The sequence below is a fragment of the Cryptomeria japonica genome, chromosome 8, assembly GCF_030272615.1.
Source record: "Cryptomeria japonica chromosome 8, Sugi_1.0, whole genome shotgun sequence".
NCBI lineage: Eukaryota > Viridiplantae > Streptophyta > Pinopsida > Cupressales > Cupressaceae > Cryptomeria > Cryptomeria japonica.
This window is the reverse complement of record NC_081412.1, coordinates 720,313,240-720,340,370: the sequence shown is the minus strand read 5'-3', so window position 1 is coordinate 720,340,370 and position 27,131 is coordinate 720,313,240. Positions and strand designations below refer to the sequence as shown.

Genomic DNA, 27,131 nt, shown 5'->3' with positions numbered 1-27,131 from the left:
TCCAATGCAAAACTAACGTTTCAATCAATGACAACTCTTAGACCTCATCCTATTACCATCTCAAGACAGATTTAAATGATCCATGATCCATGCAAAACCAACGTTTCAAACAATGACACTCTTGGAACTCATCCTATTAGGCAAATCAAGAAGAATCCATTTTCACAATAATAGATTAACATGCTAGTTAGCATATTAACTGTTATTGTTATTTGCAAAACTATTAGCCGTCGTCCTCTTTCAATTTCAATACAAATTCAGGAATCCATTACTTTTATTATAATGGATATTATTAAGTTTGTTTTTGGTGGACTGCTTTTAGTTGTTATCTGGGTCATTCATACTGGCTGTTTACTTGGGTGTTTTCAGTAGCGATGTGCATTCAAGTAATGGTACCATCATAAGTCAATTGAATTGATAGATTAAGAATTACATTTGACCATTTCCAAATAACAAGTCTGAATTTTTAATTAAGATTGCATTGATAGATTTACAATGAATTTTCTACTCGAGATTAATCATTTCACAGGCATATCACTTTAGATGAGAACTATATTTTAAAACTTCGTTGTAGGATTCATTTCAAACAAGGTTGGGAACTGCAGTTTCTTCATTTCGTAGAAAGCAACCATTGAAGATACATTAATATCTATGACAAAACTGTTATGAAGGTAAATCATTATAGATTGGGAGTGGAGCTTTAGTATCACCCGTCTTCTAGCCATATATTGCTGACCGAAGGAATGAAAGGATACTAATTTAGCTATCTATAGAAATAATTGTGAAGATATTTCATGAAAAGTTATTAAAAGTACTTGAAAAATTCAACAGATTTCCATTATTCAGATATTATTCATTATGCACAAAGTACTAGTAAGGAAGCTTGCCTCAGTTAAATAAAAGCGCTATCCTTCATCTGCAAACCATTAGTATCTTCCTCAACCCCTCCATAATGCAAGGTTAGCAATATTAATTACTAGTAAAAATCCCAAACCTGGATAGTACATTTCAAGTGGGAAGATAACTATTTTACAATACCCTGTGAAGATGATGGATAGCTTAATGGAAGTCAGATGAGGCAAAAAACATACCCCTTTACAGTCCGCAAATGGCTACTTACTATTCAGAGGTAAACCACGATGCTTTTTGTCACATATGAGAGTATCTTTAGTACTTTTTTCCATCGACGAAAAAATTACCAGGACCATATGATTCAATGTTACTTTCTGTCTTCGATAATCATTGGAACATAGATACTGGAGCTCAAGTTAAGTAACTTGACCCTCGTGAAAAAACTCCGAAAAAATATGCAAATTAAAACCTAAGCCTAGACCTACTCATCTAAATCTACTCGATCTATACAAAGAAACAAAACTTAATCGTAAGGGCCAAACACAATTGTATTGCAAATGCGCTTGCTACCACAGTTGCCCACTTATCACTCATAGTCATTATGTACGATCGCAAATTAAAGGCTAGAAACCATGATGATGCTATGCCAGCAAGGATTATCACAGTCCATCTTAAAAATTCAGTTGGAAAGATTAATAGGAGCTGCCAAACAACAGTAAAATAGTTAGTAATCCCATTAAGGCATGAAATGGCCTACTACTTGTTTGGAAATCAAAGCATAAAGAAGCACATACATACCGAAGATGGAATGAAGATAAACAGAGAATATCCACAAAGACAGCAGAGCTGGACAAAGCTTGTTGGTATGCTCAAGTACTTTAGAAGGAAATAATATCCAAGGGGTACCAAACAAATGTATCCATAAATAACAAAAGCAGCCCAGCTCACATAATTAATGTCATAATACCAATCCTTGGTATGCTTGCCCTGACCGTAAGACAAATAGGAGGCATAATTTCCCAGTGCTGTTACCATAAAAACTAGAGTTGTGGAAATCCAAGCAGGCCCATACCTGCATCACCCAATAAACCTCTTTAATTAGTGGTCTACCTACCCTATGGATGCATTTTCAAAACCAGTGTGAAATATATATGTGTGTGTGTGTGTGTGTGTGTGTGGGTGTGTTGATATATGTACATATATATACATATATATGATTCAAATTTTCACATATGCAGGAAATTTGCATTCATCATCGTGGACAAAAAGATGTAACACATAGAATGCCTGAGTATATATAGTTCTCAGAGTCAAAACTAGTTTGAAATATGTTTTTTAAAGATATAGAATATTGATATGATTGGAGTTCGTACAATATCACAAATCATATTAGAGTTCCAAATCAGAATCACTATTTTAGTTATCCAGTGACCACACAAGCTTTGCAGCAACACTTGGCTATGTTAACAAGTTCGTTGGTTCTAGATGTTCATGGTGTGGCTCGCATTGAGATTCATTGCACACATTCTTCACTGCATTCATCCTATAAGATCACTTTGGAGGCTAAGTACCACTATATAAGCAAGATTCCTAACCACTGGAAGGTAGCATTCAAGGGAGATCAGATTAGGAATCACAATTCAAAGCCAAGCCTCAGAGTATGGTAGCATATCAAGGGTATTGTATGGAAGTTAAGTGATTTGCACATAATAGTGTCCATATCATAGTTATAGGACATGCCAAGACTTGGCAAATCCTAAGGCGAGGGAATCTCACCAAGTCCTGGGAACTCGAGACCCGGGTACCCAGCGAGTTTTGGAGATTCGCCAAATCCAAGCGAGTCCCACAGGCTAGACTTGGCCACCGCAATGTAATAACCCTGGGTCTGATTTTTGTTTAAAATTTCTAATTTTTTTGCATTGACATTTGATCAAACATGTTGCACATAATTCTCTTGGAGTATTTCAGATTGTAAGCATTTGTAGCAGTTTATTTAATCCTTCCAAACATATTTTCCAATACAAACTCACCAAACACAGATTAAATGATACATTATAACAAACAGTTTGTCACGCAAACATCATAGCCAGGAAATTCTTTATATTAAAATTATGATTCACTGTTCTGAAATTCTGAATACAAAATATAATATATAAAAGTCTCTAACCTCTCAATGTGACAGATTCAACTTAATAGCAGCTACCACAGAAGTCACCTCAAGCATATGAAGACTGGTATTCCCTTCCAAAACCCCAAGTTACCTCAACTTTCAATCTGTGCACTTTACAACCTGCTGCAACCCCCAAACAACTCTCACGCCAGCCTTGAGTTGAGTCTGCGACCCTCATGCAATACCCATGATACATACGTTGTCCTATTTTTTTAATTGCAATGTCTTGCCACTATTAGTGTGGCAACCAGCTATGGAATTCTAAGTCACCCAAAATTGTTGCTCCAATATCACCCAACTATATATGATACCCTTGACTGATGGCCAGACCTAGCAATAAGAAAATATCCTTCAATGATTCCTCGCAGCCTAGCATCCAATAACTAGCTTCAATCACTCCCTAAAAATGGTGCCTGGAACAGAGCCATAGTGAACTTCATCCAGCAATCGGAGAAAGAAATAATAATTTAATACCTTCAACAGTGGCATCCAATCCTTCCTAGCATCCAACTTGAAATACATTCAAAATAATAGATTTTATCCAAAACCAGAGGAAACAATGCCTGCAAAACTCCAAAAAATTATCTAAACTTCAACCTGCAGGAAAGATATCTTTCTCACACCCAAAACTTCAAAATCCAATCCAATAGATGCACATGTGAATCCTGTGCAAATCCACTAAAGTTGGCTGAAATCCACTTGATTAAGAGAAACCAGGAATGGTTGGGCTTCCATTGGATGATTCTCTTTAGGCAGAGACTGACAGTGACACCGATAGTTCTTTGAATATTAATAGCCCAAATGAGGCATGGTCTCATAGATTGTTGTATTTTCGAAACTTTGTTACTTTAATTTTAAAATTTGAACAACAAAATGCTTTAATACTGCTGTCATGAATCTCATGATTAATTTTATTGTTGTTTAAACTGTTGTTAGACTACTGTTATACTGAATCTCATGATTAATTTTATTGTTGTTTAAACTGTTGTTAGACTACTGTTATACTGTTGCTGTCATGATTTATTTACATATTGATATTGGTGTTGTCAGTTATAGTTATTGATATCTCTCTCTCTCTCTCTCTCTCTCTCTCTCTCTCTCTATATATATATATTGAAAACGTTTATACTGCTGTCATGAATCTCATGATTAATTTTATTGTTGTTTAAACTGTTGTTAGACTACTGTTATACTGTTGCTGTCATGATTTATTTACATATTGATATTGGTGTTGTCAGTTATTGACATCTCTCTCTCTCTCTCTCTCTCTCTCTCTCTATATATATATATATATATATATTGAAAACGTTTATACTGCTGTCATGAATCTCATGATTAATTTTATTGTTGTTTAAACTGTTGTTAGACTACTGTTATACTGTTGCTGTCATGATTTATTTATATATTGATATTGGTGTTGTCAGTTATTGACATCTCTCTCTCTCTCTCTCTCTCTCTATATATATATATATATATATATTGAAAATGTTTATACTGCTGTCATGCATCTCATGATTAATTTTATTGTTGTTTAAACTGTTGTTAGACTACTGTTATACTGTTGCTGTCATGATTTATTTACATATTGATATTGGTGTTGTCAGTTATTGACATCTCTCTCTCTCTCTCTCTCTCTCTCTCTCTCTCTCTCTCTCTCTCTATATATATATATATATATATTGAAAAAGTTTATATATCATCATCCCCCCCACAGTCCCCAAAAGATGGCCCTTCTATAGATCACCTATCATGGTTGCATAAGCTCAAGGATCTTCTCAATAAAGTTAGGGCAGCAGAGTATGCCCCAGCTTGAAAATCTTGAGTTCTCTTCTAAATAATTTGCATGCCCGAAGCACTAATCATATGGCCCAAGCATTAAACATTCAAGAAATCAAACTCACATTTAAATTTTTTAACAAATAGAGCGTGTTGCCCTAGAATCTCAATTTTCTATTTTAGGGACTTCCTCTAATCCTCCCACACCTTTTCACATATCAACATGTCATAAAAATTTGTCAAATCAAATTGTCTTATCTCAGCATTGAATACTAATTTGCCTTGTATTGAAAAGTGGTTTGAGAATTAATCACATTGAATGGTATGACGAAGAGCTCAACGTGAGCAATGAGGCATTTGAAAGTTGTGCATTACTCTCTTCCAACAGAATTTAATGGTAGCTTGCACTCAAGCAACTCTAGGGCCTGTTTGAATATCCTATCTGAAGGTGATCCAGGGAACATTTTACTGCACACCATACTATACTGATTTGGAGACATTTGAATATCATGAAAGAGACGATGTTGCTTGCCCTAAAATGAGAAAGTATGCATGCTATCCCTTACTAAGCAACTTGCCTCATGCAAGAAGTCATCCCTCCTATGTCTACTCCCATGGTTCCATTCAAGAGACTTCCAAGTACCCAATCCATTCCTTTAGATCTGAATTGTTGATACTATAGATAGCTACCCATGGAATGCAACCAATGTACACCCATACACATTTCAATTCCCATAACAGATATTGCATTAGATACTGTAACCTCATCCATGGCTACATTGATTGACCTACTTATCTAGTTGCAAGGCATGATAAATCTATTAGGAAAAATGATACCAAATTCACCAAAAACTACAAAACTTCTTGCATTAAGCTTTCCTATCAATTGCCATTCAAGCACACCTGTATTAGTATACACGTAAATTCTCTTCATGATATAGTCCTCCAATAAGGGCAAGAAAAAATGGTCTAATCAAATTCAATGAGATTATCCATTGTTACAATCTTATGCTGTCCCATTACATAACCCTCACAGATCCCGAGCAAAAAATACGTATTCTTGACTGTCATTGCTGACAACCAATATAACAGCAGAGTGTTGCATCCTCTGCCAAGATGAATCACAGGAATACCCTGAATAACAAATTCCATTTTCTTTGGCCTAGCCAATTTTGTATTTGAGCATAAGGATCTATGTAACCTTTAATACAATCTTATGTTGTCCCATTACATACCCCTTACCGATCCCGAGCAAAGAATGTTGAGACATGGACCAGCTAGGACTCGAACCAAGGACCTTCCATACGCTGCTGGAGTGATCTACCACTGAGCTACTGGCCCCTCTTGGACCAGTCCATCGTCAGTCCGGGTGTGGCTTATTTCCAACACCAACACCTCCCCTTAAGCCACACCTCTCGTGTGCTTGGGGCTCCTAGCCTGAACCTGGCTCTGATGCCATGTTGAGACATGGACCAGCTAGGACTCGAACCTAGGACCTTCCATATGCTGCTGGAGTGTTCTACCACTGAGCTACTGGCCCCTCTTGGACCAGTCCATCATCGGTCCGGGTGTGGCTTATTTCCAACACCAACAAAGAATACGTATTCTTGATTGTCATTGCTGACAACCAATATTATAGCAGAGTGTTGCATCCTCTGCTGAGATGAATCACTGGAATACCCTGAATACCAAATTCCACTCCCTTTGGCCTAGCCAATATTGTAATTGAGCATAAGGATCTATGTGACCTTTGCTACAAATGGTATTCTTAATCTTTTCCCCATGCTTAGAGTAGTTTCCTTGTTCACAAAAGAGTACTTTTCTTGTTGACAAAACAGTTTAAAGGACATAATGTAAAGTGAACCCATGCTATGACTGTCTCCTTCAACTTTTAAATTGTACCTCATAGGAATGATTGGGTTCCATACCTTATTCTTCTTTGATGAGGCTAAGTAGACAAATATTTTCTAGCTACCAATAGATAAAAATATCAAACACTCCAACTTGAAAGCCCAAGGTTTTGTGCTTCGTGCTAGCAACCTGAGGATCTGCACACTTATGCTGCTATGCTTCTGATGCTGCAGATTTCTCATCAGTTTTTGCTTCATATGATGGATTTATGTATTCTTTAACGAGAGTAGTGTCTTCTACCATTTTTGTTTCTTGGGCAGGAGTGGTTGCATCCTCATACAAGGGATTCATGTATTCCTTTGTAGCTAGTTGAACTTCAATTTCCATTCTTTCTTCTTTATCTTCCTTATCAGATACACAATCATTTGCATTCACAATTACTTTAGGCTCATCTGAGACTACGTGCTTGTCCAACGCTAGTGTATTGAATTTGCTCCTTACCAAGGCACTTATGACTGAGAGTCTATGACTCCTCATAAGAAAAACAGAGTGCTTCCTCCTGAGCTCATTTCTGGTGTCTTCATCTACCTTTTTGTGGGGGGGCTCCCTTTGATTTTCTGCAATAGTGTCTTAGAAAATAATTTATATTTTGGTCTTAGTAGTGGCTCTTTATCAAATTTCTTTGACTCTTCTTCTGCTCTCATTTCATCATTGCCATTCTCAATAATCTCTTCCTTAGCCTCTTTTGACTTTACCTCATCTTGTGATGTTTCAGCTAGAATTAGAGTTTGCTTGCCATTCTATGGCTGTAAATTTTTCTCTAGGGATTTTTTCAATGTTTCTTGTTTTCTTTGTCCCAATATACCACTAACTCCATGTTTATGAAATCGAAGACAGGCATTGCTTTTTGTATCTTTGGTGGAAGTTTTCAATATTCAGTGTAACAGGCAATAATAACTTGGAGCTTCTATTATGGGAGTGTGTTTTTTATTATTTGATTGTAAAAAAAGTGGGTTGAAAAGGACTGTCATCACCTTGATGTCAAAGAGCTCATTCCACCAGACATCAGAAACTTTAGGAATTCCATGATTCACAAGCTAATAGGATAACTAGCTATGATAGGATTGTAATGTTCAGGGCTAATTATCAGCACCAATATTTTACAACAAATTTAAATCTGTTTAACCGGAACCATACAAACCCTAAATATTAAGGCAAACATTTTGCTTATTTAATATTTGGCTTAAATATTTTGATATCAAACCTTATTAACCCTATAGATTATATTACTTTTTTCACAAATTTAACAGTCCAATATTATGCTGCAAACTTCCTTCTTTGACCCTAAAATGACAAACCTAATCTATTATACTCGCATCTAACAAACCCAAAAAATTTCCTTCATGATCATACAAATAACAACTAACCCTAATATTGCAGGTCAACTCACAAAATGAGGGTAAAGCGCAGCTTCAAATACATTTACTAGTTCTAGCCAAATCAGATTTAAACATCATTTTTACATAAAAAATGGATTTCAGATTTATAAAGTTGTCAATGGCTGAATGAAGATGAAAGTGTGAGGATTCACCCTCAACAATTGCAGTTGTTGAGTTATAGTAACTCAATGTCACTGGTCACAACCAGCATTAATGCTTGAAAATGGCCTCTAGATGAGACCATTCATTCAACCGAAGGGTTTCCATTCTCCAACATGGGATCTAAAGGGTTTTCCTCCTTCAATCTCCACAGCCTTGTGGATTTTCATCCTCAAATCTAGAAGCCTGAACAACAAGTGCTCATTGTGATTTCTAGTTAAGGTTTGTTTGTGGGGTTTTTCATAATACTCCCTTTGTTCTTTCCTTTCAGCCCAGTATACACCCAAAAGGAGCATCGAAACTTGCAACAATGGCCTCCAAACCAAGGCTAGTATACAATCAAGACTGCCCATACCAATCAAGCATTGTTTCCCCTTAAATCATGCTTGGAATAGACCTTACATGTGTCGAAATGTGCTTGGGAGGCATGGTAAAATGTCCACTGTGAACAATCATTGTCCTCCATAATAATGGTGAGGTTCCCTTAGGGTTTAAAACCCTATCTACCTCATTAATGGCAATCAAAGTCGTCTTCTTTGTTTGCACAACCAAATGCACATATGGAGCCACGTCCTCATTATCAAGTGATATTTTTGTGCTCGCAGAAATCCTTCTAGAAAATGTGTCATCACCCTACGTATTAATGGTTGTCTAGTCATGCAGGGAGGTAGGTGAGATGAGTAGTGAGAGATGGGGGGACTGTTAGATTTGAAACGTCTAAGATACCTCGCAACACATAACACAAGTTAGGGATCAGGGTTCAAAAGAGAGGCATGCTAATGAGAGAAAGTCCAACTCTCCAACAAAGGCTTGTGAATGGGCAATATTTGATGGAGAGATATGACGAGATGGTCAAGTTTGATAGCCAACACAAGAAGGAACAAAGGTGGCGGATGGTCATGAGGTATGCTTGAATGGGGAATTCCAAGACCCTGACGAAAATATAGAAGAAAATGAGCTTGGGAGGAAATTCATGTTGAGAAGGGAAACTCTGCAACTCTGACAACATACACTAAATCAAAAAATTAGCCATGCCTCCATACTTAGAAATTTTGAGGATCTTATGCAAATGCATGGAGGATGGAGGGGAAGAAATTGTACACAAATTTGTATTGAGGAGGGGGGTGCTATGATAGGAAATGGGCATTTTGGGCCACAACATAGATTATGGAAAAATAGGACATGACATGTGTAGAGACAAGATCAGAGGTCTCAGCCTAAAAGATACTCTCTTCAATCAAGATATTCTAGCTAAGTTAATTTAGAGATTCATTTTAGGAAAAGAAGCCTCCTAGATCTCTAAAGGACATGTACATGACAAGTGACAACCCTCACTTTGTAGGGATGATTTTCCTTCTAGATCGATTATTTGGGAGGGTATGAAGTCCAAAATTTAATTAATTGGTTTGGTTTCAATACTATTTAGAATGGTAGAGGCATTTCCTTTTGGGATGACCAATGGATATCTAATAAAACCCTAAAGAAGTTTCATGATCTTCACCCTTTGATAGATATTCTTAAGAATCCCTACGGCTTCAAAGTCAGTGATACTGGAAGGAGGATTTGGAAAGCAGGGGTCTTTTTCGAAAATGGAAAGCTATTCCGCAATTTCTTGATATTCCAAGCTATTTGTTAGAGCTTCAAGCTTTTTGGAAGTTGAGATGATGACCATTTTGGATGGAATCAAGTTGGTTTAGTAGAGCAGAAGCAGAAGGCTTTTCTCCTTAGTCTCAATTCAGGGGTTCAGCTTGGTGCCCAAAATTTGTTCATTGAAGGGGATTCCAACTTTATTATCAATGGTCTGAAACAAGGGAATATCCCTCATCGGAGATTACACAATTATATCAAGAAAGTTAAAAAGATTATTGGTCTACTTGAGGAGATCCAACTAAAATATGTTCAGCATAAAAGTATTAGAGCTGCGAACTGGCTTGCCAGTTTTAGTATGTAGCAAGGTCTTCACAACTTTGTATCTATTGATGATGCTTTTCCAAAAGGCAAATATTTATATCCCCTTCAGCCTCTAATTGATAAAGAAAAAATTTCAAACTTCAACCATCAATGAGAATTTTCTCAATATTTCTGTCTCTTTTTGGTTTTGATTGGAAGTTTCCATTCTCTGTGGATTTGGCAAATATGAATTATTTTCATATGGACAATTGGACGGTGGCATTTGTTGATTTTCGTGATCAGATTAACAATAATGAGCAGGAAATAATAATGCAATCACAAGAATCAAAGCACACAACACAAGTTTACCCTGGGAAAACCTCCCTCTTGGAGGTGAAAAACCCAGCAACAAGATCCAAGTTTATATTACACAATATCAGCATACAACTTTGCTTACTGCACTTGAAGCAACATATAAATAAGAACAGCAGAATGAAGATTCCAAACTAGGGCACAAGGAATAGCTTGATAGACTTATCTACACTATCGAGATTTGCTGTTTGCTGTCGTGCAGATCATTCACAGAGCATAGGAGTGAATTTGCTGACTGTGGATGTGATTCGCTGCCACTGAGACAATTCGTTGTTCCTAGGAATGAATCGCTGACACAAAAAGATAGTTCGCTGCTCTTTGAAGGCTGATTCACATAAGGCTAGCAATGAATAATGTGAGTGTCTATTGTGTAGAATGAATCTTGTTTATATACAAAATTTCATGTTTAAGTCTTCTAAGTCGACCTTAACCAATTGTCTTTATTTTACATATTCTACTTTGCACTTTGGCGCCCAATTTGGGGCCTACATAACTTGCAATTTGTGCCACGTTACCTTTTGGACCCAGCCCTATTGCTTGTCCACACGTTACATTTGGGCCAGCCCTATAGACATCAATTGCTTAATCTATATGTTACATGGGAATAGGACCTAGCCCTATAGACATCAATTGCTTAATCTACACGTTACATGTGAATAGGATCCAGCTGAGTCTCCACGTTACATCTAGAAGAAGGGCCCAGCTGAGTCTCCACGTTACATCAAGAAGAAGGGCCCAGCCCTATAAGGATTCGAATCCTTATTTATTTTCCTCACTAAGTTACAATAAACTAACACTCCCTCTTAACTAGGGAGGAAAATAAATACATAACCATATTCACATGGACAATCCCATGGCATGAATAATTACAATGTTTAAGATTAGGGCCCAGCCCTAATAGTACAATCAATATACAATTCGTGATTTGATCACGCAATTATATTACAATAAACCTTTACATGATCTTCTCTTGCAATGCCTGTAGAGCATGAAACCAACACTTCATAACTTTACACTGCATGTAACACCATGATCTTTCATCATGCACATCCGCAGAGGATGACAGAGACCTTTCCATATGCACACCTGCAATAATTAATACTCAAAGATTTATATAACCATACAACATAAATCATGCACAACCGCAGAGGATACATAAGCTTCTTCACTGAGAAGAACAACCTGTCACCTTGCACACCGCAGAGGGTGAACTCACCTTGCACTCCGCAGAGGGTGAGAAATAACCACCACCTTGCACTCCGCAGAGGGTGGATGATACACCCAGTGTATCATAGAATATAACCAGAACACTTGTTAGTTTCAACATAGAATATAATAAAGGAAAACATTTGCAATAATCAAGTAACACATTTATCAATTACATCATTAGAGCAATAGATCACAATGATTAGAAACCAGCAATAAGATTCTATTGAGATAAAGAGTATTTTGAAGATGTCACGGAACTCCCTCTAAAACCCTATCTAGAAGATAAATCCACAACAAATTTCTGACTTAAAGTTGGAACCAAACTTAAATCTAAAACAGAATTTAACTTAAGGATGGATCAACAACCAATAGATCAAAAGAGGAAATCTTCACGATTGTGAGGATTTGATAATTCACTTATGTTTGCATCTTCTTGCTCATCCTGAATTTGACAGCCCCTTGCAAAGTGGCCACGCTTGTTGCATCGGAAGCATCGGATGTGGGATAAGTCTCTTGGTCTTTTCTTTGAAGGAGGGGTAGGAAAGCTGAAATCTCTATTTCTCTTGAAATCATTTCTCTTCCAATGGTTGCCTTCCTTCTTAGCCAAGAGGACATGTTGCTCATCATAAGGGTTCTTAATTTTTCCTTTCGCAGCCAACCGAGACTCTTCTTGAATGCAATCTCCCATTAATTGATCAAACTTAGGAAGCTCAACTCTGGCACAGATTCCTTGAACAAATGGTTCCCAAGAGGGAGGAAGACCATTTAGGGCAGTCATAGATAAGTCACTGTCTTCAATGCTCTTCCCAACGGTGGCAAGCTGATCTCTCAGCTCATAGATTCTCATGAAGTAAGCAACAACAGGTTCTTCTTTCTCTAATTTGATGTAGGAGAGCCGATTCCTTAAGGCAAGGATGTAGCTGGTATTGTTGACTTCGTACATCTTTTCCAATGTAGAGAACATCTCCCTGGCGGACTTCTTCATGGAGATGGATGGCACCAAATGATTTTTGATGGAGTCTATTATTATCCTTTGAGCTTGGAAGTCCTTCTTCTTCCAATCTTCTTTCTCACTTGCACCCTCAGGTTCCTTAACATTCTTGCTAACATATTCAGCAAGATCATTCAATGCCATCATTATCCTAACCTTCCAAGAAGAGAAATTTGTGTGACCTTCCAACCTATCTTCAGACCTGATATAAGAAGCCATGGGGACTAAACTTTTGAACAGCAGGTTAGAAGGAAGCACAAATCTGATTACAATCTCTATACAGACCTAGGGCTCTGATACCATGTTGATTTTCGTGATCAGATTAACAATAATGAGCAGGAAATAATAATGCAGTCACAAGAATCAAAGCACACAAATAGAAAGGGCACACAACACAAGTTTACCCTAGGAAAACCTCCCTCTTGGAGGTGAAAAACCCAGCAACAAGATCCAAGTTTATATTACACAATATCAGCATACAACTTTGCTTACTGCACTTGAAGCAACATATAAATAAGAACAGCAGAATGAAGATTCCAAACTAGGGCACAAGGAATAGCTTGATAGACTTATCTGCACTATCGAGATTTGCTGTTTGCTGTCGTGCCGATCATTCACAAAGCATAGGAGTGAATTTGCTGACTGTGGATGTGATTCGCTGCCACTGAGACAATTCGCTGTTCCTAGGAATGAATCGCTGACACAAAAAGATAGTTCGCTGCTCTTTGAAGGCTGATTCACATAAGGCTAGCAATGAATAATGTGAGTGTCTATTGTGTAGAATGAATCTTGTTTATATACAAGATTCATGTTTAAGTCTTTTGAGTCGGCCTTAACCAATTGTCTTTATTTTACATATTCTACTTTGCACTTTGGCGCCCAATTTGGGGCCTACATAACTTGCAATTTGTGCCACGTTACCTTTTGGACCCAGCCCTATTGCTTGTCCACACGTTACATTTGGGCCCAGCCCTATAGACATCAATTGGTTAATCTACACGTTACATGGGAATAGGACCCAGCCCTAAAGACATTAATTGCTTAATCTACACATTACATGGGAATAGGACCCAGCTGAGTCTCCATGATACATCTAGAAGAAGGGCCCAGCCCTATAGACATCAATTGCTTAATCTACACGTTACATGGGAATAGGACCCAGCCCTATAGACATTAATTGCTTGATCTACACGTTACATGGGAATAGGACCCAGCTGAGTCTCCATGATACATCTAGAAGAAGGGCCCAGCTGAGTCTCCACGTTACATCAAGAAGAAGGGCCCAGCCCTATAAGGATTCAAATCCTTATTTATTTTCCTCACTAAGTTACAATAAACTAACAGCATTCTTCCTCTGAAGATTTTTCTATCCTTCGGCAGCTTGCTCATATTTACTTATTGCTTTATGATCTTTGGCATGTGGCCAAGAGGTGGCCGTTTTGCTATTTATCTCTTTATTTTTTGGCACCTTTTTGCTCGTTGGTTGGTCTTTCATTTCCTGTCTAGAGTTATAGCACAGCATTGGATCTGTTGTTTCCTTCCTTGTGTTTGTTTTAGCCTGCTTCTATCCATCCTCAACTTTGATGTCCTTCAATCTCCTTTGGATGCCATCCTGTCACTTGCCTCCCTTAGCCACCTCTTCCTCCTTGTCCACTCGTTTGTGGGCGTTTCTTTCTCTTCCCTAACTTTTTTGGCTGCACTTTCCCTCTTTCCAACTGATTTTGTCTCCTTTCCTACTCCCTACACCTCCTTTTAAGCTCCCTTGCCAGTCTTTTTTTTAATCAATCCCCTTCAATTCTGCATGGGAGTGTATGTCTTTCCCTCTCATGATGTCACCCTTTTTGTTTGCCAACTCCCTGCTGTTTGTTAGTTGCATGGTTATTCTTCTTGCAAGAACGAGCCTTTGAAACTTCTTGAGATTCTACAAGCACCCTTGTGTCTTCTTCTCATAGCTCATAGGGTGATTCTTCCTATGGCTTCCTCGCAATTGCTCTCTTCTAGTATTCACAAAGGCATTGAAATTACACATATCAACATCAGGGTTGCTGGACCTTCCTACTTGTATTTTGTGGCTAATTTAGAAATAGGCTGAGAATTAGCATCCATGCCTTCAGTATTATCTCTTCTTGATGGACAAACAAATCCATATGCATAACCTCTTGATAAATCACTATATATGCAACCATGTTTACATAAATATCCTTTCAAAGGAAGTTCCTCAGTTAAAGAGAGCTGCTAAAAGAGCCAAGAGAAGAAAATCAGAAAAGAACATGACTCTAGGGTCTAGACTGAGTCATAGTTGAAAACAAAAGATGATCCAGAATATTTTAAATAATCATGGGAATGAAAGAAAGGCATACTAATTTGTTCACAAAAGAAGTATAAACATGGAGAATGCTGAAAAGAAAACACAATTGATTTCTTTAATCAAGAGAAAGGGAGGGCTGAACATTTAATATTCTATACGTCAAATTCAAAGGCTCGCCATTTTTTTAGTAGAAAGCATTTTTTATACAGTTAAATAACTTACAAGTCTGGATTATGTTGAATTTTTTCGAGAAAGTCTCCACGTTGAGCATAAAGAGTTGCCATAGTTCTCTCTACCACATCATATGTATCTATATTGAAGTAAGGCCTGTATGATGCAATGCTGAAAAATCCTTTCCATCCACCTTGTGCTTGTTCACTGCCTTCCCCTCCTGCACCAAGTCGAGCATATGGATCTGGTTTACACCAAATAAAAGAGTTTTACTCTTCCTACACTTCATTCATATACTTTCCACCTAAGCTGAAATTAAAACAGACTAAATATTAAGAGTTGGATTTGCTTTTATGGAACGTAAGACAAAAAACATAAAACCAAACATTTGAGTAGAAGAACTAGAAGTCTACACAAATAATTCCCAATTCGTTATTCTCAGGTTAAAACGTGTGGATAGCATCTGTCAATAGCATCCAAAAACAAATTATGGGACATGAACTTATATATCGTATCTCCTAAAAGACAAAATAAAATAGTTTTCTGAAGATATATATATTAATAGTATCATCACATACCATCAATATCATTTGGACTGTGATATCCCCATGTCCCACCTTGAGTGTTACTAGGTGGAAATATCTCTAAATTTGCCTCTGCAAGAATATGCAAGACCGTCCATCATCAATAGAAAGCAAGTATAGTTTAAGAGCTGCAAAATGAATAATATTTGTTGATGAAAATAACAATGCACTAAAGCTCCAAAGAAAGGAAGAAACCCAACATTCAAAGCAAGCAATTCTGATTCGATAACAAATTTTATGCACCAATATCTTTTAGATGTTCATACACATGCACAGAGGGCACCATGTAAGGGACTTCATTATAAAAGGCTTTATGCTCACACCCAAGAAAAAGCAAACACAAGAGCTGGCACGTATCACTTAAAAATTCACATTATTTATCTCAAGCCCAAATTCTTTCCCTAAGCTGAACTACATGAATTCATCAGATGATCTAATGAGCATAATTCTCCAACGAGACTACTCATTTTGCCCACTGTTTAAGCTATTGATAATTAAAATTCAAAATACATAGCTAACTAGTTAAGGAAACCCTAACTAGCTAGCACATTTTCCACAGAGATTAGTACAAACTGCCAGCATGGGTTTATGTATCAGACTAAACAATCGAACAAAGCATTGTGATCAATTTATTAGTGCCCAGTCAACAAAACAAAAATAAAAAGGTGTATATCAAAGTCACCTTCAAATTGCAAGGCTTTATGATCTGCATCCACTGCAGCCTGTACAGAAGATTTCAGTATGAGAAAAACATAGTAGTTCAAGCTCTCCCTCTTTTCACAGTCACTCACACATACACTTGTATTTTACTCCAATATTAGTTCTAGAATATATACACTATTTTCAAAGGCTATGATATGCACTCTTCAAAAAATTGTTTACATGAGACCAAATATTATAAAAAATGCTTTTTGTTAGAAGCCAAGATCCAGCAAGGAAGAAAAGTTGCAATGCCATTTTTTGTGCCAAACCAGGACATATAAACTGGATTGTAAGATTAGATCAACAATCAATCAATCATATAAAAGGAAGCTATGTGAAGATAAATTCCAATTAAGTCCTATGTGGATGATATTGATACTTATAATTTATCCAATTGATACATATAATTTATCCAATGACTGTCTGTCTTTTTTGGCTATAGCTGCTTAAGTGGATCTCCAGAAATGAGGTTGCTTGACACAGAAGGTGACCAGACGAATTCATGGAGATTGGCAGAACTCTACACATGCAAGGGTAATGGCAGTCAGAGCACCAATGGCTTCATATCTGGGAGGCAACAAGAAAGTAGACATTATTTTTGTTGATACCCATGCAGACTTCATGTCATTTTGTTAAAAGCGTGTCATCTTTAGAACAAATTTTGATTGTTCTTACCTTGTAAAAATATTTTTAATACTTCTGTATTTAGTAAGGTGTAGATCAAACTAACATTTAAGTTACTGGTAGGTGTTAGGATAATATAACTTAATGTTAATGCGGATGACATTGTCAATATTAATGTTCTGAATGTATATGTTAGTGTGTTAGGGATTTTGTTAGGTAACTAGCTTAAAGGGATATAAATAAAATATACTTCAGGTATTCAGATTACACCAAGTATAATAAAGGGTGTATGTACTATCACCTCATTCTTGTATTGTATATCAATGTACTAAACGCAACATTATTTTTGAATATGTAAATAAACTTTTTCACCCTCTATTTTTAAATGAATAAAAGAGACTTTGAAGTTACAAGATATAAATCGCATGGTTAGAGACTTCGATGGTGCTAATTTAGCATTGGCAGCTTGACCTCCAATGAGTTCCAAAAGAAGTCAAGTCAATTATTGGAGAAAATTCAACAACTTATGCTCCTTGCCACGGTTTTGTTAGTGATTCTTATTGTGAGAGCTGTTCACAAATTAGTATATGTTGATTGTTAACTTTTTTAGTATGAATTGTTTGCAGATGATAGATCTCAATGCTCATTCTCTCAAAGTGTGGTTTCCAACTTGGCATCTGAATTTCTAATTGTATTTTGTCTAATTTTCTGCATGCATGCATGTTGGCATGTGCAAGGGAATCTGAAAAGTATGTGTTGCATAATTTCAGTATCCTGAATTTGAGCCCACTATTGTACCCAAATCTACGTTTCATGTAATTTAGAATAGAAGCCTATATTGTGGTGAATGTGATGTTTCTTAAAAAAACAATCGTTAACTGAAGACAAATTTAGAAAGAATCTAAACTAACTAAGATAACCATTAAAGAAACATTACATTATTCTAATACCCTCCCTTAATGGTCATCGTTCTAACTACCCTATAGAAGACAATCTGCAGGTCTTTTGATCACAAACACAAAGAAGGCTACCCCTTCTCTTCAGAACATTTTGTTGCTGCTAAGACCCTTCAACCTAATGTAACCCTTACACGCGAATTACAAAACCGTCACACAAAAATTACTAAGCCAAAAAAAAGAAACCTTGAAACCATGATTTTGAGGAAAATTTGACAAACCCTCCAACAGATACGATTTTGACAAAAACTACAAAAACTTTTGCAGATGAGAGTTGAGCATTGTTCGCTCCAGCAACTCCAAAACAAACTGCAAGATACCACGGTTGCAGATGTTCGCCCCAACGACTTCAGGTGCGACCCAAAACAATTGCAAGAACCCAGACACGATTTTTCAGGAGAAAAACCAATCAAAAACCAAACACTGATACATCAACGAGTAGCTGGCATAGAATCTGAGACACAGATCAGCAAACAAAGCTTCATTTTTTTAAGGAAAAACAGTAAAACCCTTGTACAAAACGATTTTTGAGACAAAAAAATCGCACAAAACCCATAATATTTTTTTTTAAGAGAAAAATTATAAAACCCTCCCAGAATTTTTAAGGAGAAAATTATTAAAACCCAAATATAATTTTTAAGGACAAAATTATTAAAACCCAAAGATAATTTTTAAGGAGAAAATTATTAAAACCCAAATATAATTTTTTAAGGACAAAATTATTAAAACCCAAATCACAACACTTTTGAAAATCGCAAAACACATGCAGATGCACAGAAAACCCTAGACGGGTGTGAGAAAATTTGTGAGCTGAAAACTGTTTGTCATAACCCATGCACAAACCCACGAACAGAACAAAGTCAAGATCACAAACAGAAATATCTTCGACACCCGGGCTTGAAATCATTGCAAGGTCGTGCAAAAGCTCAGAGTCCCATCGCAAAAACAAAACCCAGAGTCCCAGACAGATGCAACAAAGCACAGGAAACCATAGAGTCTCGTCGCAGAACCAGAACAATCACGCGAGGGCACAACATGCGGGTCTGAAACAAAAAACGTCACTTGAAAGCGGCTTGCGTGGATACAAACTGACACACGAGCAAAGCAAAAAAAACGTGAACAACACGCACCCTGACCAAAGAAAATCGCAGCCCAAACCAAATCACAAAAAAAACCTTTGCCAAAGAAGATATGGCACCTTACACAGACGTGGGCACGAAGAAATATGGACATTGGCCACGAATTTTAATTCAAAAATTTCGCCAAATTCTGAAAAACCCCATCGACCTACTTTGATATTATATTGTCATAAATGTGATGTTTCTTAAAGAAACAATCGTTAACTGAAGACGAATTTAGAAAGAATCTAAACTAACTAAGATGACCATTAAAGAAACATTAAATTATTCTAATAGCCTACTATACTTGCCCAAAGACGTGTCAATGTCAATGATAGGATCACAAAGAATGATTCTTGATAAAAGAATTACATTTGAACAATTTGGAAATGCAACAAATAAGCCTACATACAAAGGCATTTTTTTTTTAATCTCATAGAAGTGTTAGGAGTTGATTGGAATATTATCTTACAAATGGAACTTAACATTGGACTGAGCACATTACTACCAAAGACAGGGCAGAGAGCTTATGAAAAATTGGAACCTAAGAGTGATGTCTAATGTGACAGAAAAGATTAAAATGTAAGTGATGATAAAAATTCCAAGTAGCCTGAATCAAATTGTACACAATCCACAAACAGGTTCATCAAAGCTGATATACAAGAGACTACTACTAAATGCATAGCAAGGATTTGACAGGACCACAAGAGCAATCTAAAACTATTATGCTACTACTAGCCTTGTTAATCTAAATTAGCTTTCTGGTTTGTTCAGTGGTCTCAATGTAATTGCAACCAATATTTCTAACACTATGTATGCTTGTACAGTGACTTGACATTTGTTTTAACCGATGATCAAGGTGGCAACTCTAATTCTATGGCACAGAACCAAAGCCCAACCTAAATAGTAGGCATCAACACTAGAACCAGTCTCCTACTAAGCCTAGGCCTATTCAGTCCTGAATCAACATTTCAATTGGTAGATGATGCCACATGGACAAAATCTCCACAATGTTTAACTCTATCTTCTTTCCTGGGGTGGCAGAACATCCATTATGCCTGGTAGTTGGGCCAGGAACAAATGTTACTTTTTGATGCAGCCCATTCACATCTGACAAAAGACAAAGGGTCATTTGTAGAAGACCCACTACTTTCTCGTCCATTACAGTTATTTTGCCCTCTCTAGCATCAATTGCATATTTAGATATATCGATACAGTAAGATGGACATGCAAGACAACCATTTACACATTCAGTAAGATGGACGAGCTAGACAATCATTTATCTCTTTTGAGAGAATGCCATGTAAAAAAATGTTTAGATTTAAAAAAACTGTTAAGAGTTCTGTATCTGCTATTTGAATTTATAGATGAATGTTATTCCTGCTTTTAATTTTTTATTCGTAATTTTTCTGTGTACAACACACCCGCCGCCATCTGGAGTGACCAGATAGCAAAATCAATGTAATATCAGTTCTGAAATAAAATGAACTATGCCAGATTGTTGACCTTATCAGAAAATTACAAGAAGGATTTTAGGGGAATTTGATACAAATATATAGCTTTGTATTTAAATCATTCTAAAAAATGATAAGTAGCTTCCAAAATCAACAAATAAAGAATCATGTTTCTTGGGTGCTAAGATCATTTATGAATATTAAATCTGTTTCACCCAACTGGAAGGTTGATTGACTTGGGTATGTGTTTCTCTGAATTTCCAAGACAGTCTGAATTTCCAAGACAGAAGGATGCAGGGATGTGGGAAGTAGGGGGGCAGCAATTAAATTAAGTTAAAACAAACTAAAAGTGGCTGAGATTTTACAAAATAAATACAGTACGATAAATTTTCAATGGAAATCTCCCCCTTTTAGCTTTTGGGGGGTTTTCAGCAATTTATTCCTTAAATAATTAAAAATTGTCTTTTTTATTTGTATGCATGAAAAGGAGCAGGCTGTCCAGTCCTGGAAAGAAGAGACATTCCCTCCGAGTCCACAAGTTCCCAGGATGTCACCCAGACCCCCAGGTATGCATTCCTGTGGAACACTGCTTGATATACAGTGTCATTTATCCCCACAATCATTTTCTATTTTTTTTTGTCTCCCTAGTAATTATGTTCCATATGTATTTCTTGCTTTGGGGAAAGGATGAACATTATTTTAAGATATCTTATTGATAGAAACTGATTTCAATATGTAGACAGAAACTGAAAATTTCATTTTCTAAGTAAAATAGTGTGTTTTGCTTAGATAATATTGTGGCTAAGTGAGAAACATCTATTCCCAGTTTTGCAACTTATGATCAGTGATTAGATCTCAAGACTTGCCATGCCACTGCCTATCAACAACTTCTTACCTGCCTTCTAGCAGGAAGAAAACAGAAATTAATAAATCAGGAGACACCATTGATCAGAAAATTGTTTCATTTATGAGACTTCATGATTTTCATTTAACAATTAGTTATTAATAACCACATCCTTACTGTGCATACCAGTCCCCTTAATTTCTTTCATTTAGAAACATCATAATGTAATTGCCTATATGTGTAAACTTCCTTTTCAATATTGAATATAGTATATACAATTACCATTACATGGATCCTCATTATTTCGAGAGTTTCTTTCTGAAATTTTTGTGGGTTTGTGTATGCAAGTAACATGTTCGAAGGTCGTAATTTTCTGGCTCGCATCTGTATTTTCTGTGCCTTGCGCGAGGGATTCTTCCAGGCGACGTCAGAATCCTATCCATGCTGCAGCCTTCATTCATCCCCACATTTTGACGCTTCTTCTGCAAACAGCTATGTTTCCCCTCTGATCCGTCGACATCTTCTTCTTCGTTCCTGTTCGCATTCATTTATTGTAAGCATTTTCAGTTCGTGTTTTTCCCACAGCCTGCAAAGATCTCATTGGCATTTTCCTTTTGTGGTTTTTGGGGTGACTTTCTCTGGCCCACACAAGTTGGAGACGCCACATTCTGTGTTTTGGCACCTCTATTTGCACAACCTCTGTTTTTTCACGTTTTGTGGAGACACGATTTTCTTGGTGTTCTGGCCTGCATTTGTGCTTAGGGTTTTGCACGATTTTTCCTCAAAAATCATGGGTTTCTGCTCTTCTACAGCAGCTAGGGTTTTTGGAGCAATGGGTTTTTTCACATTTTTCCGAAAAAAAGGTGGTGTTTTTTCATGGGTTTTGTGCGATTGTTTCCCAAAAATCGTAATATTGTTTGTAAAAGGGTTTTGCTCGATTTTTCCCAAAAATCAGGTCAGATTTTATAATTTTTTCCAAAAAAAAATTACTATTAGGTTTTTATAATTTTTTCCTCAAAAATTATATCTGGGTTTTGCTTGGTTTTCTCCTAAAAATCATGGTTGTTTTTTCGTTTTTTGCACAATTTTTTCACACAAAAATCGTGGCATCTTTCTCTGCAGAAGGGTTTTCTAATTTTTTCCACAAAAAATCATGAATGATGTTTCAGTGTCTGGGTTTTAATTGATATCCCTTTCTAGAGATATATATCAAAATAAAAGAAGCAAAAACCATTGGCAAGGTAGAGACATGTTATTGGGTGTCACCAATAGTTATTTCACCAAAGAAAGAATCATAACAAATTGGAATATGCGTAGATTTCCAAAGTCTTAATACTGTAACAATTAAGGATCCATTCCCAATTCTATTTATTGACTCTATTCTCAAAGAAGTGGCAGCACATGAGATATATTTATTCATAAACAGGTATTGAACTACAGTCAAATAAGCATAGCAGGAGAAGAGAAACTCAATACCACTTTTATAATGGAGGACGGTGTTTATGCCTACAATAGAATGTCGTTTGGTCTATGAAATATTCCCACAACATTCTAGAGAATTATTCTTCACATTTTTAATTAAAAGGTATGTAGAAAATTTCAAGGCATTCCTAGATGATTGGTCAATTTATAGTGACTAGGAGACACATCTAAAGGCTATGGCTAAAATGTATGGAATGACACTTCATGGTAACACAAGGTAAACTCCTTCAACCCATTCTTTTAGTGCTGGATTGAAAACAAATCCTAGTAACGTAAGCATAATTGTAGAGATGGAAGCTCCAAAGGATGTCACTAGAGCATGTTTGTTCTTAGGCCATGTGGGTACTACCAATGATTCATCAAGAATTTTGTGCAAATTTCACATCCATTAGACATGTTGGCAAGGAAAGGAATAGTATTTATATGGAAAGAAGAATAGGAGTAAGTTTTCAATGGGTTAAAGGTACGACTCATTAGTTCTCCCCCACTTTAGCTCACCCAAAAAGGGACAAGGTGTTCCATGTACATGTAGATGCCTCCAATTTTACCTTTGGAGCAGCAATGGCACAAGTAGGTGCTCAATCACCCAAACTTCTTTGCAAGTAGATCACTTTCAAATGCAGATAGAAACTATAGTATGACAAAGAGAGAAGCCTTTGGCATTGTTTATGTTGTATAAAAATTCAAACATTATTTGACAGCTACACCATTCACATTCTATGTCGACCATCAAACATTGATGTATCTAGTTAAAAAACCAATCATTCAAGGTCGGGTGGTTAGGTGGTTACTGTTATTCCAAGAATTCAAGATTAGGATTATTGGACCCCAATGAGTGGCCACCAAGAGGCTCTTTGGAGAACCATGGTAAGCTTCCTCAGATTCTTGCTGGGAGGGTTTGCAATTCCCCTAGCTTGGAGCCCTGATCCTAGGGGGGTCTATTCTGTGGCTTCTGGGTATCAAGAATGAACATCCACAAAGATGGGAAGAATGAAGTATCTTGGTGGAAGAATGTGTGGAATAAGTTTGTTTGGCTGAAATGCAACTTTTTCCTTTGGCTTGCTACTCGTAACAAGTGCCTCACCTGGGAGAATCTTTGAAAGCGAGGTTTTCAAGGGCTGTCTATCTATGTCCTTTGTGATAAAGATGAGGAAAGTGCTTCCCATTTGTTTCTTCAATGTTCTTTTTCTAGATTCCTCTAGCACCAATGGTGGTGTGTTTGTAAGCAAGCTTGTGTTCATGCTTCCTCTCTTGTAGTCTTTTGGAGGAGGCTGGGGAGGCCACCTGCGAAGGCTTTTTTTCTTCAAGTGGCTTGGAGTATTGGGTTGGCATGCACTCTTTGGCAAATAAGGCTTGAGAGGAATCATAGGATCTTTCAAGATAGGAAATGGAGGTTCAATAGGTTTGGCAAAGAATAGTTGGTATGATTCAGGAAACTATTCAAGATAAATGTGAGACGGATGCATCCTTGGAGCCTCATGAGATGGAGGTAATGCGCGGATTGGGTTTATCTGGGAATGGATCGGGACCTTCTTCTTTGAGGAAGAGTTGTCTTTTTAGCCAGAAAACTTAGAGAGCTGGCAGATGGTCTCTGCCTCCTACTGAGGTTTATAGGATTAATACTGGGCATGCTAGTGTGGGAGGTGTTGGAAGGTATAGTTCTGGTAATGCTCTCTTCTTCTTCTCCATTTATATGGGTCATCAAACCAATAATCTTATGGGAGCTCTGGCTATTCTTATTGCCTTGGAAAGAAGTTGTGCACTTGGATTCCGCAAGGTTATTTGTGAGACAAACTCCCAAATTCTAGTTAATATCTTGAACAAGAAAAATCTTGATGATGTGTATTGGCAATGGTTTTCGGTGGCTAGGCAGATTCTTCGCTTTAGTAGTTCTTTAGATTTTGTTTCCTTTGTCTACATCCTGAGGGAATGGAACAGTGTTGCTGACTGTCTGGCCAAATGGGCCTCAGAGCAAATGGATGACTGGATTGTTGATGGTTGGGAGCAGCTTTCCCTTGAGTGTTCCCATCGATTGGAGAGGGTGATTCTAGAGGATATGCAAGGATAATGTGGGGTAGTCTGGTCTCCTGGTTGTTGGATCTTTCTTAGTTGGTAGGTTTTTTCTGTTGCGATTTCAGGTAGTTGGTTGTTCTTTTGTGTCCCCTGGTGGTTGGGGGCTAGTACTCTCTTGTAATGCTGGTTTCTTTGATCAATAAATTTTAACCCCTTTTTATTAAAAAAAAAGAGATTCAAAACAGATCCATCGAACTCAATAGTACAAGCAGTAGATGATACAGCATCTTATATAAGAGATATAAGAGTTTCTTCATTAGACCATACGAGATATAAGTGTTAATAATATTCAAAAACAGATCCAAGGGACTCAAAAGTACACTAAATAAAAATAACACGAAAGGATGAAACTAAAATTAAAAACTTGGCAACAAATGAAAACTAAACTAAAAATACAATCATAAGCAAAACGGAGTTGCTAAAAAGAGTACATATAATAATTTATGAAAAACAAAAAAAACTCTGCATATTACACTCCAGTACAGAACTACTAGGAATATTATGAAAAAACCAACAAAACTTAAAAACCAAACTAAGAAAATAATAAAAACTAAAATCACAACCGTAAGCCAGCCTCCACTCCCACAAAATACTTGTACTTAAGCAAAAGGGAGCAATTGAAATTAACTGTGTAAATTTATTTCTTATCAACAATTGGTATCATATTGATAAATAAAAGAGAGCTTTTAGAATGAACTGTATAAATTTATTTAATTAGTAAAAGTGAGCTTTTGTAATGAAGTAGTAGCGAACTTTTGATATTAACTGTAAAAATTTATTTACTCGGTGACATGATGCGAAATTAAATTCGCACGGTTAAATTCCAAAAGCTCTCTTTTACTTATCTTAATGGACTGCCGAAAAATCATGAATAAAACTTATACTTTCCTGAAGCATGCCTACAATCTAAATTTAACCAAAAAGAACAACAATAAAATAGGTAAAATCTACGAATCAGTAAAGAAACAGTAGAAATAACGTGACAGAGCCCGATAAAATTTAAAAAACAGGAAAGAAGCTAAAACTATCGAAAAAAACCAGCCCTAAACCGAAACGAAGCTCCTTAGAACATTCTGCAATCTTAATTCAAACTTAAAGAACCTAAACATTGAGCAGTTCATTCCAGAAGACACACAGTAACATAACCCAAACAATAACCTTAAAACAGACTAAAAAAATAGCAAAAAAATGGTGAAATATACCCACCGGCACAGAACCAAGAAGATGGCTTGTTGGAAGGCTTGAATAGCCTCCTGACATTTTCAAACTTACACTCTCCGACAAGAACTATTCAAAACCCCGAATTCTCTGCAATTTTCAAACAGACACAAGATTTAAGAAAACTCTCAACAATATGCAGATTCCAAAACATTAAAGATAAAATTCAAAAAGTTCTTGACAAAATGCATTTCTCGAAACCCTAAAGGCCCTTTAAAAATTCAGCAGAAAGCACTTTGAAATTGCAATTTTTTCTACAATGCAGTTTGCCCCAAATTTAACCTGATATTCCCGCTTAATTCAAAGCCAAATTAAAATTATTTACTTCACTAGTACATAAATTTGTCCAGTATAGCTTTACCGTCTTCCAGAAATAAACTGCCTTTCAGAATGGGTTTTTTCGAGATTTTTTTTAATTTTATTTTCAGGTTGGGAGACTTTTTTGTTTGGTTCTTGTGACTTCGAACCTTTGACGTGGTGAATTTAAACGTGTCGAGGACTTTTTTTTAATTTATTTTAATCTTTAACCCCTTTGAAAACCAAGGGAAATTTTTGGTTCGTAGTAGTATAATCCAAGTTGGGATAATGTATTAGAGATTTAGTTATTTTAATGATTATAAAAATTAGTATTTTATTTTTTTCATGGTATTTAATGAATATAATATTTTTTAGGTTTTTATTTTCTTTTTGTTCTTTTAATTTTCTTTTTGTTCTAAGGTTCAATGTTGTTCAATATTAGTTCACCTTTTAGAAATAGTTTACTTTAATCTTTTTATTGGTTATTTGTTAAGAAAGTGTTGTACATCTTGCATATAGAAATATTTTATATTTAATAATGTTGTGGTCTACATTTATGTAGGATGTCACACATTAGGATTAAGTAATAAT

The 27,131-nt window shown here is 36.5% G+C and overlaps 1 protein-coding gene across 5 annotated transcripts; it reads right to left on the bottom strand.

Moving 5' to 3' along the window:
• Window positions 1-812: 812 nt before the first annotated feature.
• LOC131074220 (uncharacterized) lies at window positions 813-26,748 on the bottom strand. Of its 5 annotated transcripts, none has more exons than XM_058010788.2 (7): window positions 26,605-26,748; window positions 26,232-26,333; window positions 16,455-16,494; window positions 15,767-15,844; window positions 15,240-15,432; window positions 1,651-1,924; window positions 813-1,554 (listed from the first exon to the last, which is right to left on the bottom strand). In XM_058010788.2, the coding sequence occupies exons 2-7, from the start codon at window positions 26,283-26,285 to the stop codon at window positions 1,357-1,359; spliced, it is 837 nt and encodes a 278-aa protein (XP_057866771.2). In that variant the 5' UTR covers window positions 26,286-26,333; window positions 26,605-26,748; the 3' UTR covers window positions 813-1,356. The 5 variants fall into 5 exon arrangements, with proteins under 5 accessions (XP_057866771.2, XP_057866773.2, XP_057866774.2 ...); XM_058010790.2 differs by having other exon boundaries at window positions 26,569-26,716; XM_058010791.2 differs by having other exon boundaries at window positions 15,240-15,408; window positions 26,569-26,716.
• Window positions 26,749-27,131: the final 383 nt, after the last annotated feature.